Source organism: Rattus norvegicus, chromosome 15 (genome assembly GCF_021556685.1).
Source record: "Rattus norvegicus strain SHRSP/BbbUtx chromosome 15, alternate assembly SHRSP_T2T, whole genome shotgun sequence".
NCBI classification, from domain to species: Eukaryota; Metazoa; Chordata; class Mammalia; order Rodentia; family Muridae; genus Rattus; species Rattus norvegicus.
This window is the reverse complement of record NC_141548.1, coordinates 42,698,334-42,721,070: the sequence shown is the minus strand read 5'-3', so window position 1 is coordinate 42,721,070 and position 22,737 is coordinate 42,698,334. Positions and strand designations below refer to the sequence as shown.

The following is a 22,737-nucleotide window of genomic DNA, read 5'->3' as shown; positions in this document are numbered from 1 at the left end:
AATATTCTGGGTAAAGCTGAGTGAAGTAGGAAAGCATGGCCCTTAATACATAGAGAGTTTATAAATAAGGTAGGACCAGCACCTGTACAGAAAGGTGGACTGAAGGAGCCAGAATGGACTGCAAAGTCCTAAAAGGCCACTGTCACTCTCCCTGTTCTGGCCGCCCTGAGACAGTCTCACTCAGCCCGGGTAGCCTCCAGCCCATGGCAGGCCTCCTTCCTGTACAAGCCTCCAGATGCAAATCACTGCATCCCAGCAAAGACACTTGCGTTGAGTCGAGAGTGAGTCAAATTAAAATTCTACTGGGGTGACATCCTTCACCTGTCACACTGGCAAACATAGTTTGGCAAAGCTTTCTCTCGATTAGGCTCCACTGAAGTAGCATTTTCATCCATTGCTGTGGAAATGCAAACCAGAGAAGATCCCATGGAAGAGCGCCAGCCTGTGTTGGGGCGGTTACCTCTGGGTTTGCCTTTCAGAGACAAACTTTTCTACTGACAGAAATAAAACAAAAAAGAACACTATCAGAATACTGACAGAAGCCCTAATGTCATCAGTAGTGGTCTGGATAAATAAGTATAAAATGGAAAGGCCATTGAGACGGCTCAGCAGGTAAACACATACTGTGAGGCTTGACATCCTAAGTTAATCCCTGGAACCAATGTGTAAGAAGAGAGACATCTCCATCAAGTTGTCATATGACCTCCACACACAAGTGTACATGTACTTATGAAAGACAACCTCATTGAGATAGAGCTGCATGCTTAACTCCTTGAATGTATCAATAGTCACATTATGTCACCACATTTATCTGTACAATACTGTTACTATATCCTCAGAACTCTAAGATCTAATGGAAGCCACTCTCCTTTCTCACCCCCCCCCTTCAGTCAGTGTAACCATTGGTCTGTGTGTAAATGTGTCTGCTCTGGACGTTGTAATATTATGAGTGAGTCATAGGAGGCCAGATTAGAAGGCTGTCAGAGTAACCTGTGCCCGAGTGGTGATGGCTGGATGAGTGATGAACCTGGTGATGGTCAGGCATCCACCGAGCACACAGTGTCTGCACACACCACTGGCCAAGGATCTGCCCTGGGAAATCATTCAGCATCCCTACACTCCAGTTCTCATGTTTCTTTATGTCCTTGTTTTAAAGATTCACTTATTTATTTTACATATATGATTACACAGTTGCTGTCTTCAGACAGACACACCAGAAGAGGGCACCAGATCCCATTATAGATGATTGTGAACTACTATGTGGTTACTGGGATTTGAACTCAGGATCTCTGGAAGAGCAGTCAGTGCTCTTAACCTCTGAGCCATCTCTCCTGCTCCCCAGTTCTTATGTTTCTAAACATTTACGTGTAATTTTACGTGTAATTATTTACGTGTAATGATAGAGTAAAAGAAGATAAACTTCAGAGTTAACAAGGTTTGATCCTAGCTCCCCAGCCAACCCTCCCATGTGAATCATTGGGAACTTAGGACCTTGGTAAGTCAAGATGTAAGGGTGAATGGAGATGATGCGTATGACGAAATCATAGAAGATTCCAGTAGTTCTGGTTGAGAGTGTTTGTCCTCAGAGTAAGCCCATTCCAGCATTAGGTAGGGAGTGACCTGAAGTGAGTGTCAGGAAGTTGTCATGGCACTCACAAGGGAACACCATCAGCCACTTACAGCTCAAGGTATGGGTGCAGGTTTGTTGTTTACAGCTCACAATTTCTGCTTTTTTATTTATTTTTGGCCACTGATTGTAGCTGGAAAAAGAACCAAACCTTAAAGCCCTGCTGATTTATTTCATTTTAAATTCATGATCATGAACCTCAAGGAGATCTTTAGTTCTGTCACATACTCATATCATATCTTCCTGGCTTACCTTTTCCACTTTCTTAAAATTATTTTACACTTCATTTTCTCTCTGAAAACTCAACCTCCTTTTCTTGTGGTGACTTTGCATCACATTTGAGTGAGAAAAAGAAAACACTTACAGGAGAGTGTCCACAAACTACAGCCTGCTAACTCGTGTGTGCGGAGACGTGTGTGTGCGAAGACGTGTGTGTGCAGCTTCCTGGTACCTTACCACACCCAAAGCTTCTCAGTGGTGCATCCCCCAGCCTTGTCACAGTGTTCTGCTTACAGTAGACAGTCATAGTCACATGTATAATGCTGTGGATGTTGCTTTGTTTTCTTTCCTGACTCCCCAAATCATTGATTAGTACAAGGGGCAGTGTGTATGTGGTTCTGTTTATAGAAAATATCCAGAGTAATGAAATTTATAGAAAAAGAATGTGTGTGGTACTGGCCCAGACTAAGGAAGATGGAGGTCGGGGGGCCAGGAGGCAGCTGCAGAGCACACTGCTTTTATGCTCTTGGGAATTACTGCAATCATTTCGGACATGTGGATTGCTCCATATGTAAGTCAGACCTCAGCAAAACTTCACATAAAACAGGAAGGCATTGTTCAGTCCACCATCAGGAGCACCCCTGTTTACCCTCCACATTTGATCCCCACTCTGGTCCTTTTCCAAATGAGGCAACCAAGGTTCAAGGTTAGATACTTCCTAAGACAACACATCCAGTGAGGAGATGGACTCCATGTCTCTCTGCAGTACTAATTGTATATGAGTCCTCTTGCTCGAGAGAGAAGACATTTTCATCTGGATGTATACCAGTTGCTCTTCGCACACGAACGAGGCCTTGGTTAGCCCAAATCTTATGCCCTTGGATTAGCATCTGTTTCAGCCTTCTGTTTGGTCTTAACCTATAGTTCTTAAACTATAAAGGTTTTAACAGGGAAAAGATGCAACACATGTGTAATTGATGTTGGACCACAGGAGCATGAGGAACACAGGTTTATTCTATCTGCATAGGTTGGTCTTGTTTCCTGTTTAGAACAGTATGGGTTGTTTTAAAGATTTGTCTATTTTAATAGAGAGTTTAGAAGATATTGGATAATCTTTGGTCAGTTACTTAATAAACTTTTGCTATATATTAGCACTAAACTAGGCTTACCAGTGGTTTATATATCCACAAGATGGAAAACGGTGTCCATTGGATAGGCCTGTATCTGCAGATAGTATAAGACAAAAACTAGGACTTTCCAAAACCTGCCCCTTCATTCATTCAGTCAACCGCCTTCCGGTAATGAGGCAGTGTTGGAGAGAGAGTAGAAACAGCTCTCGATGGAAGAAGAGCTTATGTAAGTTAGACTTGCATTGTGGAGGGTCGAAGCCTAGGAGCCAGGCCCAGTATACTCTCCCTATGTGCCTTTCAGGATCTGGCGCTGCTGTGCCTTCATTTGGGAACAAGGTCTATCTTGGGTCTGTGGCTGGAATACAGAGAATGAGGCCTGGCTACTGTTCCTACTCCTGTTTCATATCAAAGGAAGAAGATAGAAAAGTTTCTAAACCACACCACAGGTTCTTTCACCCAGTTAAGAAAGATGGGAAGAAGGTAACGTCTTCGGGGAAGCCCTGACCAGGCTGAGCAGTAACTGCAAGAGTGCCTGGCAGTATCCAGTGGATGTGGTGACTGCAGTGGTGCAAGAAAGTTACTTACTGCCGTTCTTTCTAGTTAAGTGATGGAATGACTGTATTGACTGACTGACCAAGAAGATACAGACGAGTCTATCTGTGTATTCAGAGTTCTACTGCATGGTTTGTTCTCACAGAGCAGTTTACCTGTAATGTGTTTTTGTTCTTGGGTTATTTCTGTAATGTTCATCTTCTGTAAGTAATAGGAAACAAAATAAAACCCCACCATTAAACAGAGCCTGGGAATTATAAGGGAAATGAATTTTGGTTTTTTGACTTTGAAGTCAACAAAATAACTTTAAGAAGTTAATTTAAACTCGCCCCAGAAGCCAAGGAACCAGCATAGAAAACAAGCTTGAGAGTAAGTGTCTCCTTCCCCTAAAATTCACATATCCAAAAATAGGTTCTTGGAATAACTGCTGTCATGAGCGAAAATAGCATTGCAGCCACAGTATTATGGCAAACACAAATTAAATCAAAGCTCTAAACTTGGTGTCCCTGCCCTTAACCTGCCGTGCGTGTAGTCTGCGTTTGGGACGTGTCTGACACACAGATGCGGTTTGCCCGGTGCATTCTTGCCTTCTGGGAGAATTAGTACGAAAGAGATAATCGGCTTATGAAGCGTGTTTCTCGAGTGTTGTTTGAGGGCGCTGTAATCTAATTCCCTTGGTCTTTAGCATTTTGGAATTCTTCCCAGGACAGTTTGTTAGTGTAAGGTTTTGGTGTCAGTCTCGTGCCTGTCTCTTTTTACTTGTAGTTTCAGTGAATTCTTCACCGGGCGGGTTCTGGAGAGTAGCATGTGCAGAGACTAAGTTCTCTAGCTGCAGGCTGGCACGGCCTGGATACCGTGAGCAGACTAACCTTGGGGAGCCTCATCCCCCGAGAAGGGGCTCTGTCAGACATCCATGTTCCTGCATGTCCCAATAGTGTGATAATGCTGCCTTCAGCAGTCAGCTTGTGGAGAGGGCCTCTCAGTGTCAGGGTTTACAGATGCATAATAAGAAACTGAAGTGGCAAAGATGTCATTGGTCACCTCCCGTTTCATCGAGATTGTTGGAAGTACTAATTTTTTTATTAACTGAGAAGACTACAAATGCTTGAATTACTACTTAGAAAAAAAATTGACTTCTCTTATTTTTGATTTTTGTTCCTAAAACTTTTATTATAATCACAAAGAATCTTTCATTTTCTTCATTATTCTTTTATTGCTGAATTGAGTAAAGCTGCTGAAGGAAGTATCTTAAGCCCCTCGATCTCAGAAGCAAGTTAGTAACACGGAGAAAAGAGCCTGTTTTTTAGCTCTTTACATTAAGTGTGCTCACTTTTTAGCAAGTACCTACATCAGTAATGGTGAATGCACAGGAAGGACGGTCGTGGCTTAGTAAACTGGAGGGGGTGTAAATGAAATGGTGGGAGCAGACGAAGCAGTTGTGTTACCGTGATAAAGCTGGGTCACAGCGCTCCAGCCTGTCATCCATACGCCGGAGGCTGAAGCAGGAGGATCACCATGAGTTTCCAGGAGCCCGGAAAGCATACCGAGTTCAGGCTGACCTAACCTAGGCTGCTGAGGGAGACTGTCTGAAAAACAGAAAGGTGAAGATGGAGAGACATGATACAGTTTGAGTTACTTGCTTTAAATGGTGAGCTTATATCTTTGTATCCTTTCCCTTTTGTTTGGTATCTGATGATATAGCAGTTAGGAATACATAGTAGATATATGCTAGGTACCCGTAGGCTCCCTGTATTTTACGCAGCATCTGAGTGGCGTGGTTTATATGCTTCAAGCAAGCATTTTATTAGACTCGGCAGGCAAGTAAGCCGCATGGCACTAGGCATGCAAGCTAATGCTTCCAGGGGTAATGTGAACATGGCTGAATGAGTAGGCAAGGTGATCCCACGGCCTCAGCAGGTTAGGAACTGTTAGCCCATAGCTACTCCAGACATGTCAGGCTCAGAGGAGACAAAGAGGAGTATAGTATCTTTCAATTCTCTTCAAAATGTTAAGGCCATTATGTCAATCCAAAGGTAAGTAATAATGAAGGATTTAAGACTGTCCTCACTAATGTGACTCAGAAACCGCTCTTGTTTCAGTGATGTCTTTCCATTCCTTGGCCATTGCACTGTGGTGGCAGGGTTGAGCTCCTGAAGTGAATGAGGATGAACGTGCATGCCCTCTGCCTCCCCGACATAGTTTTGCCTGGTCTTCCTTTCCCTCCCTCCCCATGTCAGCACTGGTAGGGAATAGAAAATGCTGGGGGAATAAACTATACATTTCGGAATTAATAGGTACTGGAAGTTGAATTTTAAAATGAGTTTCTCCTCTCCTATACCCTTGTGGAATTACTCGAGCGGAACATAAGAGCTGCACCTCCTGTGCCTCTGCAAAGAGAAGGAAGTTCTTAGCATTTACATGAGGCAGCAGGAGCCTGGACATGACCTCATTTCAATCCATTAGACTATTTGAGGAAAAACAGCAAAACTTTGCCACTTATTGACAAGCAGAGTTATCCCAATCCATTTCTCATAGCCAATAAGAAGATGGACTGTCCTTAAATGCATTTTAAAACTGGCAAATTATACTTCCTGGTTCCTTTCTGGTCAAACAGAAATAGCTAAAAGAGAGCTTACCGTGATGCTTTGAGGTGGAGTGAGAGTCTTCCCTGTCCTCTGTGGATGGCGCAGCTGCACTCCGCATACCCTGCTACAGCCACAGTCTACAAAGACACAGCACAGTTAGGTGACCCTTGCTATCATGAGAGTCACTGTGAGGTATGACAACTTCATCAGAATGTGACCTTCACTGGTACAGAGGGAGGTCAGCTTGTGCCTAACTGAAAACTGAGGGAAACAAGTGAGCCTTTTCTTTCTTTTTTTTTTTTTTTCCGGGGCTGGGGACCGAACCCAGGACCTTGTGCTTCCTAGGCAAGCGCTCTACCACTGAGCCAAATCCCCAACCCCGAGCCTTTTCTTTTTAAGGTTCAAATATTCCAGCGATTACTTGGTGTCAGTCCTTGTGGTAGACACAAGGGGATGCTATCTAGTGGGCAGGATCAAGGGAGACATTGGTTCTTCGTATACTGTGGGAAGGAGTGTTAGACCCTAAGATAACAGCTTACATAGGGCTTGCTTGTAGCCACAAGCAGGATATGGACTTGTGAGTAAGTGTTCCATTTGCTTGTCTTTTTGGTTGAAGAAGCTTGAATATCCTGCTGAGTTTCATGCTACAAAATGTGTGTCCTCTTTAAACTGTACCTTGAAGACCTATGCACCACAGAAGTCCTGATCATGGTGTAGCGCCTCATTCACAGTATCCTGTACTGTTGCTTTGACGACGCCCCATACATTAAAGTTCAGATTAGGGCAGGGCCAGTGGCTCATTCTTGCAGAAAACCTGGGTTTGAGTCCCAGCTCATAGCCAACACCAACTCCAGCTCTGGGAGATCTGATGGCCTCTTCTGACCTCTGCACACATTCATGTAAAATAGTATTAAAAAGTATACTTTTCCAAAGCCCAGACTTTGTTTCTAATTATCTTGAGACTGTCATATAGCCATCATCCTTAGGCAGACTTGGCACCAAAACAGCCTTACTATTTAGTTCTCTCTTGGAGGTTTACTAAATCTGCACACAGTGGCTAAGCAGCTTTCCGCATATGTTCTGACATATAGCAGCAGAATTAATTTCACTTTTGTTTGTTTGGTTTTTGAGACAGGATCTTCTTAGTCCAGGATGGCCTTAGATTCAGAGATCCGCCTACCTCTGCTTCCTGAGAGCTAGGATCTAAGGAATGTTCTACAGTTCCTTACCTTTTATTGTTTTTAAGAAAAGGGGTTTTTTCAGGGGGGGGGGTTGTTTGTTTTGTTGTTTTGAGACAGGGTTCTCTATAACTTACCTTTTAAAAGGCTACTAAAGGCCATTACCTACTCTCTGATAGTTTGATTATCACTGAAAATGGTCACAAACCTAAGACATGGGCAGTGAAAAGCTAGGCTTCGGGAAGTACTAGGATAACCAGAGAGCAGCACACCCTGATTCTTTACGAGATCTTGGCCAAAAGCAGAGGTGTTATTGCAACCATAGTTCTAAGAATTTATCTACTTGGTTTACTACTTAGGAGGTTTTTTTTTTTTTTTAAGGATTGATTCCCCAGTGAAACCATTTCTCATTTTAGGCTCAGGCATTATTCCTTTAGCATGATGTGCATTTTGCAAAAGCTTGGAATTGACCCTAGGGGGGGGGGGGAAATCCAGGGAACAATGAGTTGATCTCTACCAATCCTCTTTTGTTGGTCTTTCTATTGTGATCCATTAATGGTTGGCCAAGTGTGAGGAACTTCATTCTCTATCACCTTCCAGTTCCTTCTGACAAAACTACTTCCTATCAGGAAACCGGGACAGAAGGCAAAAGGTGCAGCTGCCGCCTGGCTGTAGGTGAAGCAGATTGCAAGAGGAACTCACCAGCCCCAATGCCCAAGAGTTTGTGAATTTTCCAAAATGTCACTCTGCTGGCTTAACTTGTTTATCATTCCCATTTGGTAGTTCCACTAGAAAGTTCATGGACCAGAAGAACCAAACACCATCCTCACACAGTTTCTTCTTTATTGTTAAAATGGAGAGTTGACCAAATGCTTGATAAGCTCCTGAGAGTCGGTCAAGCCGCTTGTCTCAGTCAAGTGCACCTTGTCGTTCTTCTGTGATACAGTGGGAGCCTGTCAGGGGTGCTTTGTTTGGTTTGGTTTTGGTTCCCGAGAGTTCTAGAAGAGTCTCCATCTATAATGACTTGGATGAAAAATGTCCCTTGGGTTCTTGTGTTTGAAACCGCGGGCCCAAACTTGTGGTGGTGTTTTGGAAAGCCGTGGAATGGTTAGAAGATGGGGCCTAACTGGAGGAAAGAAATTTCTTGGGGATGGGTCTTGAAGTTTATTTCCTGGCCTGGCTTCCCCTCCTTTTTGACTGGTCAGCTAAAATGTGAACAAGCTCTAATGCCTTCCCCACCATGCTGTACAGTATCCCCTCAAACGATAAGACAGAGTAAATCCTTTCTCCCTTAAATTGTCTCTTCCAGACAATTTAGGGCCAGCAAAGTGGAAAGTAACTAATGCCTTTCATTCCTGGTCATCAACCAAGAGTTGGCATTTTACCACCCTGATAAGAGTTAGTTGGAAGCCTGTAACCTCTAGTGTCTGCAGAGGAACTGGTGCATGTGGCTAAGTAAAGCCAGCTGTAGACACAGACTGGCAATGTGTAGTGAGGTGGGTCAGTGTTACAGTTGTCCCCTGAGTAACCATGTTTTTCAAGGAGGTGAGAAGCCCTTGGGTGAGATGCAGCTGTGGCCCTGCAGTTCTCTCTCTCTCTCTGATAGCATCACATCTTCACTGTCAGGAGCTCTCGAGAGACTGCCAGGACCTTAAGCTAGTTGGTTCATCTTTGGGGATTTGCATGGCATATCTTAAATGAGGTCAGAAACAGTAGCCTATCTTTAGCTACTAACGGCCATTCCTGTTAGGCCTTTGAGCCAATGAACTATGTCGGGATGCTTCAGCTGTAGGTCATGTGACCATGAGGAGGCTAGTTCTTTCTCCTTGGTGGCTCCATCTCAGATTTCATACCCTTACTACAGGTGGGAGGAGTTGACCTCGTGATGTTTCCATACAACTCAAAAGTCTTTGACTCCTTGCTAGGGTCTGCTCTGCAGTCTGTCTAAATCCACAGTGGTCTGTGTTGCGGACTTCCATATGAATTTATGAATGAGGATTTGAGAAGTCATCTTTTTGGGTCTTTAATCTGTCCACAGGCCAATACTAATTTTTCTGCTTAAAACTCTCCTTTCACAAGCTTTTCTGTTCTGAAGTTTTAAGATGCTGCCAAACTGTGAAAACATACAGCTTCCTCTGGAACAGAACTCATTTATATTTTAGTTTTTCTGTTCACGTACACCTTTTAAAAGGTTGATGTGGGGAGAGCTGTTATTTATTTAGTTCTGCCCATAGAATTCAAAATGAGCTCATCTGTAAGAAGGCATTAGTGCAGGGTGGCTCCTGTTTATCGGACTCTAGTGCATTTATGAAGCACATTCTCAAATGTTGCTAAAAGGTGCAAGGCCAGCTAAGAAACTGTTATTTAATAATTATGTAAAACTGCATTTCTCTCGCATCATAAGGTAGCAAACTTTCTTTTCAAATGTTACCTTTGCATTATAAAGTTACTATCTGGTTAGTGTGTAAAATGTGAGGAAATACAAGGGGATCTAGAGTAGAAAGGAGCTCTCATGCTTGCACTCGGCGACCATCATCAACACCTCCCGTGTTTCCAACATATCTCTGTATGTTACGTACACACCTTTCCAGCAGCAGAGCCTTTCACCAGCTGTACGATTCTATATTAACTCTCCTTACATGACTTGTAAAATATAATTTTATCATGAACACTGCCATGAAAATATGCTCTAGTTTATGGATATGTAAGTTAGTAACTGTCTTTCTATTCTGAGCCTAACTAAGATCAGATGAATTCAAGAAGTTATAGCCCCAGTGGCCTAACTGCTTAGTTGATCATGCTTCCAGAGTGCACACGTGATGGTGGTGCATATATGGAGAAGCAAGGGGGCTGATTTGACAGAAGCCTGCTTACTTGCTTGTTTGTTGTTTTGTTCTCTTGCTTGCTTGTTTTGAGAGAGCAATTCATTGTGTAGCCCTGGCTAGTCTTGAAATGACATCTTCCTGCCTTAGCCTCCCCAGTGCTGGGATTGTAGGTGTGAGCAGCCCCTGGCTTGGGCTTCAGCTCACTGTGTAGCTGAATATGACCTGGAACTTGTTTCTTCTTCCTCCCTGGTGAGAGCAGGGTTGCCAACCAGTTTGATCTCTACATGCCTGGCTCACTCTGTTTTCCTTGTTAGGCACTTTATTTTAATTTGTATTTATCTTACTCTATTAAATAGTAAGAGAGAGATAATAATGAGAACAGGATAACTACTGTGTTAAGTTTTCTAACTGGCGACTACTCGTAGATGAGAAATTCTGGTCTTTTCAATGGTTTCTGTATAGTTACCATGTACAATAAGATTTTTCATTTCTATTATCATTTATTAATTGTAATAGGTAATTGTAATAAGTAGTAGGTTTCGTTTTGACATTTCATACATGTATATAATACACTTAGATCATCTCTCCCCTACTGTCATACTCTGTTCTCCTACTGTTCCCTTCCATTGCCACACCCTCTGTCTACCGTGCATTTTCTCTACCGGTTTCTTCTTTGTCTTTAATTATTATTGTTGCGTGTGTATAAATAAATATATAAATATATAAATACAGGCTGCTGAACCCATTTAACATTGCTCATATGTGTATTTTTAGAGCTGACCAGTGGTATTGGATAACCAGTTTAGGGGCTCGTCCCTCGGTAAGACTAGATCTCTTCATTTCAGCAGTCACTGATGACTGAAATCATCCCATCTAGAGGTGGGGCCTTTTGAGATCTCCCCCGTTCCTGGTGGCTTGTCGGCTGGTGATGTCATTGTTTAGGTCTTGTCTGTGCTGCCGTATTTTTGAGATTCCATGTCATAGATCGCAGATGCAGTCTCAGAGCAGACTTCTCGGTCCTCTGTGGCATTTGAAATCTTCACCCCCTCTTGATGTTTCCTGAGTCATAGGTACAAGGGCCGCGGTATAGATGTATCAGTTGGGGCTGAGGACCCAGGTAAATGTTCTCTGCATTTTGACCAGTTGGGGTTTCTGTAATAGTCTCCATCTCCTGCAAAAAGAAGCTTCTTTAATGAGATGAGGAGTGAAAGCTACATTTATCTGTGGGTATGAGAGTAAGTATTGGGAATGCACAGAACAGTTATACTGGTTTTCAGCAGTAGGTTGTAGGTTCTGTGGGCTCCCCAGCCACAGTAGTTGGCCATGCTTACATTAGCAGACACGAATTCCATGCCATTTGGCCCATAAGTACAACTAGACAGCTATTGGTTACCCCCAAGCTATCAGTGCCGCTGTTGCACCTTTGGGGCTATTTTGCACGTTGGTCATTGCTGTGGTTCACAGGTGTCTTAGCTGGGTAGGACTGTTGATTGCTTTCCACCTTGGCAGTTTGCATAGCGCTTTCCAGTACTATGAAACCTAGACCACAGGGAGGACGATTCTGGGGCAGATCCAGTTCAGTTCTTTCAAGTCCTGTCTCCAAAGTCCAGGGTGTCCTCAGCAGTAGGAACGGACTTTAGGTTCTGGAAAGCAACTAAGAGCAGCAGTAATAGCCTGTGTTATTGGGATTTGCTTGAAATCACTGAGCAACAACTTAAAAGGAGGTTTCTCATGACTGGTACCAGGATTGGTGTTAGTCTCTGGCTCTTGGAGGGGAGCATTATCAACCCCCCACAGGTGATAATATGCACCCACTTTCATATACATATAACATATATAATTTAGGTAAATGTAAGTAATGATGCCTCCAATCTTCTCCCTCAGCACTGCTCACCTCTCGCTCAGCATCACTCACCACCACCCCACCAGTTTTCCACTTCATGCTACCTCATTGCTACCTGTCCTTCCCTCTCACCCAGAAACTTCTTTAGCTAACAGTACTAGAATGAAAATGAGACTCAAAAGTCAGAGGACCTGATCTAGTCCTTTATAACCTTGGGAATGCAGCTTACACTGTCCCACTTCAACTAACTAATAAACAATCTACAAGACCCCTAACTGCCACAAGACCAGGCTCAGTGATGGTCGTGCATACAGCAGAGCTCTATCTGTGCCGTTCTTACTTCTCTCTGGCCACAGATGGGTTCATGGGAATGTTTTAAGGTATGCTTAGTCTTAGAAGAACTGTGGTATCTTTGAAGAAAAGGGAATATCATTTTAATGATCTGTGAGTAAATAGAAAAAGTATTAGGCCCCTATCAATTGCAAAGATAGATCCTCTCCTTAGGGAGGGTGGCTTTCCACCTGTGTCCTCTCCACCTTTACTCCACTGTATAAAAACAAGCTAAGAAATGAAAACATTTTAATTGTTTCATTGCTAAAGATAATTTCACTCATAGATGCTCTCATATAGGAGGTGACACGATTAAACTCCATAGCATGTAGGCTGGCATAATGTTAATGTCTTCTGAAGAAATCCACATGGAATTGTGGGTAGTAGGAAACAGTCCTGAACACTAATTCTAGATAACTAAAAGAGTGAAACTGTAGATCTTCTCTGCAGGGATAGCTTGCATGAAGACAGTGCGACATGCCTGTCTGTGTGGCTTCATCCCCTCTTAGGGTTGGTCTCTGTTTTGTCTGCATTCTCAACAAGACACAAATCAGAAATTCTCTGGCTTCAGTGATGTAAGTGTTATTGGAACAAATGTGCTTGAGGGGCATTGCCCTTCATTCTTAGCTTATGGCTTCTCATTTCGTGTACACTATTTTCCCACTTTTCATTCTAACTTTTACCCTAAATCACATAGCACCAGTCATTTGACTTCTCTGTGGGAAGCTGCTGGTCGCTCAGCTGATGGTGTCCTTTGTCATGTGCAGCGTCCTCCGAGCTTGCCGTCTCTATGTCGCTATCCACGGGCATGTGCTTACATTTCCAAAAGAAAGAAGAGTGAAGTTCTAGGGTTTGATTTTGTGTGTCCTTTAGAAACTAGCAGCCAAGCTCTCCTACCTTAGAAAAGTTTTTGTTTGTCTTTTTGTTTTTTACAAAACATACCTAAAAATTAAAGTGCCGGAAGGCAAATGATGGCTCATGCTGCAGGACTGTCATGGCTTCCTCTTCCTCCCCATGCCTTCATGATTTCTCCTTAGCCATTGCCACAGCTACACACATGGGTGGCTTCTGTGTCTGTCACAACAGGAAATACTGCTCTGCAAAACAACTTTGACCCTCAAATGTCCCTGCTTTAAACCATGGCTCCAAGATTCTTAAAGAGTTGATTCCTCTCTTCACAACATGGACTCAGTCTTTTCTCCACTTTGACCTGCTGCCCCATCAAGCATTCAGGCTGTATTGGACTCCCAATTCCATTGCCATGGACTCCTTAGGATCCCTTTACTCTGCCTCTCACTATTGCACTGTGCCCAGGTCCCTGCCCTGAGCGCTCTCACTCTCCTTGAGAGCCTGCACCACCATCAGCTTCTTCTGCTACACTAGTGCTTTCTCTGCCTTCAGTGCGGCTCCCTTTACAGCTCTGTTTACCTCTGTCTGCTGTGACCACACTGAGAAGGTCCGTCTGCGGCGTCTTTGCCACCCTTAATAGTCAGCTATGTAGCAGAAACAAGGGCTTTGTGACAGGGTGATTAAATGCGTGATTAAGAAATTACAGACATCAGCCTCTTTGCTGACTTCCTTCACAGTCCAGTTTGGTCACATAAAATTTAACAGCAGCACAGTTCTGACATAATTGTAGTCATCTGTGTCTCCACTGCTAAAGCCACCAGACAGAGCTGAAGCAGACACGGTGCAAGTGGACCCTGAAGCTGTCTCTGCGGCAGGAGCTGGTGCTGCTTCCTCCAGAAGCCTTGCTTAGGGCCTCTGCCTTCATTCACCAGACTCCTTTTTACACTCCTTCTTCCACTGCTGTATTCATACCTCTCTTGAGTAAGCAGATACACATGTGTTAGTCTCTGCCGTGGCCAACCAGACTCCTTCTTTGAGTAACTGGAAGACTGGTCATGGTTTTTCTTGGACACTTCCCTTTCTCTAAGCAGCATTCTCTCTCACCAAGCATGTAACGGGAAGGCTAGGGCTTTTGTTACGTTAGACTAGTCACCATGGTGCCATCGTAGCCATGCACCTTACTGCCCAATGCCAGGGAGAGTTCCTTATGGTTGGATGTCTGTCCTTTGTCAGATGTTGTCTCTGATTCTAGAGCACGCTCTCCGCTCTGTTGCCACCTAGTCGTCTTTTTATTTCCTGTTGTATTGGAAGTCTTGTCCAGAGAAACCCTGTGTATCACATGTCCTCAACACTTCCTGCTTAGCCTCCTGGTGTTCTCAGCTTCAAGCCTCATGTCTGTTTGATTTGATTTGAGTATTTTTAACTGGTGAGACTGATGTGCAGTTCGTTCTTCAAGCAAGATTTTGTTAGAAGGATTGGAATACAGTGGTTGCTGATAAAACCTGGGATTCCCCTGAGGAAGTGATGGGTACGACCCAGTCCACCCTCACACTCTGACCTCCTCTGCTATTAAAGAAATGACAGGTGCTAGCCATGAAGGGATATTGGAAGTTTACCAAATTTCTAATTTCTTTTGCGCATCCAGTAAGTTGACCATGCAGTTTGTCCTTCACAGTATAGGAAGGTTTTCATTTGTTTTGTTTTTCTTGTATCTGTGGTCATCGGGGTATTGGGACAATGAAGATCTTGTAAAATGAATTTAGAAAAGCTTCTTTCTCTCAAGCTTCTGAAGTGATTTAAGAAAAATTAGTGTTAATTCTTTAAATGTTAGCCAGAGCTCAGCAGTGAGGCTGAGCACAACATTTCTTAATCGTAAAAGCAGTAGGGCTGGTCTGTAGTTAACAGCACCGGCTGCTCTGCTAGGGGCCCAGGCTCATTTCCTGGCACCCATATGACCGCTCACAGCCATCTGCACCTCTAGTTCCCGTGGTCCAGCCCCCTCTTTTGACGTCTGCAGGCACTGCACATAGGCGGTTCACAGACTTACATCCGCAAACATTCACAGATAGAATTTTATTAAAAAAAAAAAAACAGATATTTTTTAAATCAACAGATTTTTTAACAGAGAAAAAAGATTACTTTTTTTTTTTTAAAGTAAGGCTTAAACTATATAACTAAATACTCTTGATTTGGGAGAGGTTACCAGGGTCTCCTTTTTCAGATACTCACTGTGTGAAATTAAAGCCTAGAAATACAGACTAATGTAAACACTAAACCTTACTCAGTAGAAGACATTATGCTAGGGATAGCTGAAAATTTTTTATTTTGCATCAAAACTAGTATGGCTTTTTTTTCTATTAGTCACTGCAGTCACAACAGTAATGCCTTCTACCTAATCCCAGTCCACTTTAGAGCATAAATTGTTTGTAAATTTGTATTAATCATCAAACTAGTTCTTAATTATTTCAGTGTTTCCCTAAGGTCCTTTTATTATAAAAATGGAGTCTGTTCATTTCAAAACTCTGCAGAGACTTCTATGAAGTAGATTGTGAGAGTCAGACACGTCAGTGTGTCACTGGCATTTTATTTCCTGCTCTGTGTATCATGGGTCTTGCTCCTCAGAGATAAAGGCTTCTGACAGCTGTGTGTTCTGTCCTTGGGCTGAACAGTCCAGGCCTACAGTCCCAGGATTTGTGAGATGGCTGAAGTTGAGTCTGACTTGCACCCTGGCTTCAGGAAGAGAAGGTACAAGATGGAAGGACTGTGAGGAAGGGACAGATGAGTCCTGTAGAACTCACTGGGTAAAGAACACTCATGCCCTGGGGGATAGACCAGGCTTCCTGCCTAAGTGGCAGTGACTGTAGAGATTGGGGGAGGGGCAGTGAGAGGCATGCTCTAAGCATCTATTGTCAGCCTTTGAAAATGTTTGAACAGGACATTTAGGATATAACCTAAAGAATTGTGTCAAGAATATTAATCACGGGGTTGGGGATTTAGCTCAGTGGTAGAGCGCTTGCCTAGCAAGCGCAAGGCCCTGGGTTCGGTCCCCAGCTCCGAAAAAAAGAAAAAAAAAAAGAATATTAATCACATACTCCAGTGCCTGTCGTGGACTTTCAGGTCATTTGGCTAGAAAGTTACAAGGTATACTGGCCACAGAGTTTCTGCTTGAGGGGAACCTTAGGACTTAGCAGCTAGTGTAGCAAAGTCTTGATTGTAAGGCGTGCCTTATTGTGCACGCCAGTGAGGAAGGAAAAAGCAAAACACTGCCATTCAATTTTCAGATACTACCAGTTGGGAAATGTGTCCTGATTTCAAAGACCAAAATAATGAAGAAATGTGCATCATAAAATCAGTGAAAGATTATTACACTGGTGCAGAAAAGAACTGAGAATGGCAAGAAAAATTAGAAAGAATGAAAAGGAGGGGGGTACAATCAAGGACAAGGAGAGAAGCTGACCTTGGAAAGGAGGATGATTTATGTTTTCTCAGCTATGAGAAATGAATAATGACCTGGAGAAGTTTAGCGGCTCGGAAGCTAAAAATCTAGCAAGCTGATAACAGGGAAGGCAAGGTCATCTGCAGAAAGAGTGAAGGTGGTGGCTGTGAGGGCTGAGACTTCAGAGTGAAAAGGTTCAGAAGAGCGAGGTATGAATGAATTCCCACCCAAGGGAAGGGCTGGCTGCTCAGACTGCAGAGGTGGGAAGCCACTTGGCTATGTTTTGTGGTGTTCAGGAACACATCACATCCCGAGAAGGGTGGGGGTAAAAGGAAGGTGCTGTCTGAAGAGTGGGGGGAAGGCAGGGCATGAACAAGGAACAGGAAAACTCAGTAGGCAGGTTCTTCTCAAGTTTGGCTTGTCTGCCATTTGGGTAAGAAGTAAGGACGTAGCTAGAGGTGATAGATGTTTATTTTTGTATTTAGAGGAAGAGAAACAGTTTCAGGATTAGTGACTGCAGGAGGAAATGCTTACACTGTGGGAACAGTAAGGGACCATGTAGAACATGGGCAAGACAAGAGTTGTAAGGCCTATGTTTTAGAAAAGACAATGGGGAAGCCAGGCAGCACAGACTGAAGGGAAGGTGTGCTATCCAGAAAGAAACATCAAGGGAGGAAAGGGCAGCAGGGATTTGGGGGTCTTAAGAGTGGAGGGGCCTCTGGGGCATCTGTGCAGTGGGTGGTCTTGGCCAGTGCTGATGGTATGGTGAGGGAACAGGACTGGTTTTCAGAAAAGGGACACCCTGGAAGAAATGTTCAGTACTAGAATCCAGTGAAACCAAACTCAAGCCAAGAGTTTTCTTTAAGTTCATAGATGTCAGAAAAAGCACTAATAATGAGCTTTCTGTTCCCACCTTACATTTTATGCATCTGATAGTCTAACAACAGATTTAGCAAGCCTTTCGTTGCTAAGCCTACTATTGCCCACAGAAATGAAGTGCGCAAGTTCCCCGCTGAGCCCGTCCTCAGCAGTGAGTGTCAGTGTTCTCAGTCCTGTGTGCATGTTCCTTGGCTACGCGTGTGAACCGGCATACATACCATCAGGAATCTTCTAATTCTTAGCATTTTGGCTTGTGCATTATCCTGTGGATTGTTTTCTTACTTAGGAACATGCTATACACATCCATTCAGGTCAGTGAACAGAGTGCTAACTTATTTTTTTCCTATTTGTTTTAAAATAGCTGTGTATAAATATAGCTGCCCCATAATTTGTTCTGCCATCCCCTTGTTTGTGGATAATTGGGTAATTTCCATTTTTTTGCTACTATAAAAGAAAAGGAATGACCAAAAAAAGAAAAAGTTGTGTTGACACCAGTCTTGAGTAGCTTGGCTCTTGTGGCTCTAGGACTTTAGTCATGTATACTAAACTAACGTGTGTGTGTGTGTGTGTGTGTGTGTGTATGTGTGTGTGTACACACCTTTTACCCTTACTTCCCTGCCTTACCTTTTCTTAGCCTTCCCCTCCTGTTATTCCTCTTGGTTCCCCCAGTCAGTTTTACTTCTGAGGTCATGTCATACTTGCATTCATAATTTTCTATGTCTGTATAAAATAAATAATGAAAAGAACCATTGAGAGTAGGCGTGACTAGCTTAATTCAATTAACATGATCATCACCAAGTAGATCCCCTAAAACAATAACTTACCTCAGAAGAATCTTAATGAAATACAGCAGCAAGTAACCACCAGTCACAATTAGGAATTTTGGTGAGTTGAAAGGCAAGTCTCTTTCTAATATTAACTTCCTTTGAAGCCACACAGTGGGCACATAGGTGGTAGTTGCCATATTGAACACAGTGGAGACTGGTTTCTATCAGAAAGCTCTTCTGAACATCCTGGAGTACGGCAGAGTTAAGGATCAAAGAAGACATACTTGATGAGCACATTTAAAGTAGATGTGTCTTTGTCTGTTGTCCCTGCAGTTACTTCAATGAGAACCAGTACCCAGATGAAGCAAAGAGAGAAGAAATTGCCAATGCTTGCAATGCGGTCATACAGAAGCCAGGTAAAGCCTGAGCTCAGAGGGCAAGGCTCAGCTACAGTCAGTGGTCTGGACACTTGCCTCATAATGCAGGTCCCAACCCAGTGTTCTCCACATAGCACTTCTGATGTTACCACGACACGAATCAAGTGCTCATACACAATGACTCCATAAGATTTGAAGCCTTGAATTTTTTTAAATTGTGGATTTGTTTTACTAAAAGTTAGCATGAATTTATCAATTCTAAAATAACCATAAAGTAAAAATTTAAGTGAGTTTTGTTAATAAAAATATAAAAATCCATTTTTTTCAAAGTTGCTCTAAAATTGTATGATCTGTGAGAAAGCTCTTTGGGGTTGGGTTCTATCTGCTCCCCATATTGGGATGACTTCCGCATAGCTAAAGGAAACATGGCTGCTCCCTTTTAAAGTCTCCTGTGGAGTCTACAACCACTCTGCTACTTCTTGTGTGTCTTGTCCCTGTGCATTTGACACAAGCACCCATTCACTAGTTGACACGATCAGCTAGTTTCTGCTTGGCCACTTGTTTTGATGGTTTAAAGACTGTGTGAATCTCAGTTTTACACAGTGAAAGGGGCGTAACTCCTTTATTTAGAAATCTGACTGTTAGTCACATCTACCCCCAGAGGAATCTGTACCATGTGCCCACAGGCCTACAGTCCCAGTGCAGGGATTTGCTTCCTCTGGCAAACACGTACAGATTAAAAACCTAAATCCAGAAGACATAGAGGAAGAGACAGTGCAGATGACTACTTTCAGTTGGCATGGTATCTCCTTAAGAATTAACTGTGGTGACCAAGAAGACTGTAAATCTGAAATCCAATCTGAGTGCCACTTTGTGTCCCAGAAGAGTCACATGTATGGACATGGCCATTAGCCTTCAAAGCAACTTGTAACTCATATCTTATATAAGGTAGAACATGTATCTTAAGATCTTAAGACACCAGGAAACTAAAACAAGTCATTTTCTGTTATCTGTACACTTCTTTAACGAATAACATTCCTCTCAGCTGGGTGGTGATGGTGTATACCTTTAATCCCAGCACTCAGGATACAGAGACAGGCAGATCTCTGTGAGTTCCAGGCCAGCCGGGTCCACAGAGCGAGTTCCAGGACAGAGAGACCTTATCTCAACTTCCCATCATCATCATTATCATCATCATCATCATCATCATCATCATCATCATCATAATAATAATAAAATAAATTGTTGTTGTTCCAGGACAGAGAGATATTATCTCAACTCCCCCTAATAATAATAATAATAATAATAATAATAATAATAATACAATAACAACACTCTTGATGATGTTAATTAAATGGTGCCTCTATGGAAGCTAACATGGAATCTACAATCTGATTTAGAACTCTAGTAAACAGACTTTGTTGAATTTTTATAATACTGAGTTGCCTTCCTGTGTTGAAGCTTGTTGTATTATTAGTTGTGGCTAGCTCTGCATCCATTTATATGTTTGTTCACACAGTGATGCTGTTAGCATGTTCTTGGTACTGAGCAATGGTAGCAAAGATTATGCCCCGTTTTGTTATTTTGGCAGTAAATAGAATCAGAAGCAGCTTTCATCAGAGAAGTATTTCTAAAGGACAGTTCACACTTGGGTCCAAGATACAGATGTCTGAATTTTGTTGCATGCATTCACAGGCAAAAAGCTGTCTGACCTGGAACGAGTTACGTCTCTGAAAGTATATAATTGGTTCGCTAATCGGCGGAAGGAGATCAAGAGGAGAGCCAATATCGGTAATGTATCAGAGAGACTGCCTTCTCTCATGAGAAGGTTTGAAATGCACTAAGAGTGGCCAGCTATAAGCTACCAGTCTAAGTGATGGCAACACTTAGGTCTAACAACAGACACCATTGCTTCTCTTCGCATTTTAAATAACATGGTCAGTGCTACCTGAACTATTTTATTTATATTTCAAGAATGCCTTTGTTATTTATAAAGACGCTTCTTCTAGAATGTAGCTCTAACCCTGAACAAGGGGTACTCGTGTGGCTCGCAGTAAGGTTTTCTGTGGGGTCCTAAGAGAAGAATTGTGAGTCTCCCAGCCTGCTGGCTACTAGTGCAGCCTAGAACTCCACACTAAGAAACGTCTTCTCGGTAGCTGGAATGGAAGAGATGCAGGGGACAGGAAGCATGGAAAAGCAGCGAGAAAGGGCATGTGGTGGGCTCCCAGTGTGCAGTCACTGCTCTGCACTGTGATGTGTGCCCTAAACAGCTCCATTGGTAACAATAACAGTAAAGCTAGAGGACTGCGAAGGCCATGTGACAGTGCCCTAGGAACATGTGTTCAACTAACGAAGAAGAAAATCCCAGTCAAAACTATAGTAAAAGTACGAGGTCAGAATGGATGGGATGAGGTTGGATAAAAGATTCTTTTAAGCTTCTTTCGGGGGCTGAGATAGCACAGAGGGAGAAAGGAAGGACCTGGTTTTGATGCCCAGCATCAGGAGAAGTATGACTTCATTTCACTTGCCATTTACTTGCCATTCCACTTGTCAGATGCCTTGCCCTGCCCGCCAGGACAGCTGTTAACATAGTAAGTTCTGTGAAGTGCCCAACAGTCCGCTTGGTACTTAACCAGTGGGAAGTTTGCTGTGCATTGAAGCTGGACTCTACCCCAAGCTACACAGAGTTGAACTTCTCCCATTGAAAGATGACTAGCGACTAACCATGTTCTGATTTCCTCACCATAAAATCATGTGCAGCCACTATGTGGAGGCAGCAGATAATTTAGGGATCTATTTGCTTTTTTCGAAGAAGCAGCAATCCTGGAGAGTCATGGGATCGATGTACAGAGTCCAGGAGGCCATTCCAACAGCGACGATGTGGACGGGAACGACTACTCTGAGCAGGTGGGTGGCTGGGCTAGCCTTCTGGTTACCGTGGGGGGCAGTGGCAACTCAAGTCTGTGGGTGGTTGTATGGGGCCGGGGAGCAGCTGGTGTCCCTCCACTCTGCTCATGTGTCTAGTTAGATTTTCATGCGTTTGGAAAGGAATGTGGTAAGACTCTGTTGTCCTGTTAAATCTGTGAGTAATCTCTATCCACCCTATGGGTTTGTTGTCACACAACAGGACACTTGGCAAGCACGCAATGGGGAGGAGGAGGAGGGAAGAAGTTCAGAGGGAGGCAGAGAAGCAGAGAAGGTAGAAGAAGACAGGAGGATCTGACCCAAACAAGCAAGTTACAACACTCACACACACAGTGTTGAGAAACACTTAGGGGCATGCGGGCAGCTGTGACCGTGCCTGCCGTGGACCATGAAGGCACAAAAGGCCCCGCCCACTCCAGTCCCCATTACACTGGGAACCCTCGTGCCCAGAGGAGTGGCTAACCAGAGTCTCTCTGGACACTGACTCATCCTGTCATAATGCAATACCTGCATGGTTTCTCATCTCATCCTGCTGTGCTCTGCCTTGCTTCGGGAAAGTGTATTTAATTGTAGCCACTGCATGGAATAAGTCGATAACTGTGATTGGGGGAATTCCCCACACCCGCAAACATGTTGACAGATTTCATTAAAATGTTCTATAGGATCAAATTTCATTTCCACTTGGGAAATTCAAAGAACACACGGTCCTGTCCCTAGACTCTTTCTTCTGGTGTTTTCCTTGTCCTCAGCCGCCATGTTCTTCATTCTCAGTTGTCCTCAGCTTCCGCGTATCCACTATTGCAGCAACATGTGTGATTCTCTGCAGATTCCTTCTTAAATCCCAAAGGCTAATGTCTAAAAGCCAGAACGAAACAGTAGTAGCCATGTGTCCCAGCAGATTATGCCCCCAAGAGACCCAGTTCTCCAAGCACAGCTCCACCCTCCGCCCGGGGGAGTGCTGTTTCTTTCTGGAAACATCCCTGTCGTTTGTCAGCAGACCCACATGGATGGATCATTGCCACCTTTTTTTGCAGATGCCCTGAGGGCAGCACATCACATGCTTCCCGCAAGGGACTTTTCTTTCCAAAGCTCTTTGGTACAGAGTCCCCTGAAGATGAGACAGGTGAGATCCGTCCCAGATCTGTGATGGCGCCTTTAGTGCCCAGCACACCTGCAGGGAGAACTTCCATCACTGCTTTATTCCTCGATTGTCTG

General features: G+C 43.5%; 1 protein-coding gene and 1 long non-coding RNA gene across 33 annotated transcripts in view; one reads left to right on the top strand and one right to left on the bottom strand.

Annotated features, from left to right (window-relative positions):
- The window catches only part of Hmbox1 (homeobox containing 1), a 153,805-nt gene that overhangs the window by 97,240 nt on the left and 33,828 nt on the right, over positions 1-22,737 (top strand). For 7 of the 31 annotated variants that reach the window (XM_087585749.1, XM_087585753.1, XM_087585748.1 and 4 more), the window contains 3 exon segments: positions 18,554-18,636; positions 20,293-20,388; positions 21,410-21,504. In XM_087585749.1, the coding sequence (XP_087441875.1) occupies positions 18,554-18,636; positions 20,293-20,388; positions 21,410-21,504 (274 nt within the window). 31 annotated transcript variants of the gene reach the window in all.
- The window catches only part of LOC148001000 (uncharacterized), a 35,461-nt gene that overhangs the window by 5,444 nt on the left and 7,280 nt on the right, over positions 1-22,737 (bottom strand). For both annotated transcript variants that reach the window (XR_015638876.1, XR_015638875.1), the window contains exons 2-5: positions 18,278-18,466; positions 18,078-18,173; positions 6,165-6,250; positions 4,974-5,114 (exon numbers count right to left, since the gene is read on the bottom strand). This is a non-coding gene — a long non-coding RNA (uncharacterized LOC148001000). The remainder of the gene's footprint in view (positions 1-4,973; positions 5,115-6,164; positions 6,251-18,077; positions 18,174-18,277; positions 18,467-22,737) is intronic.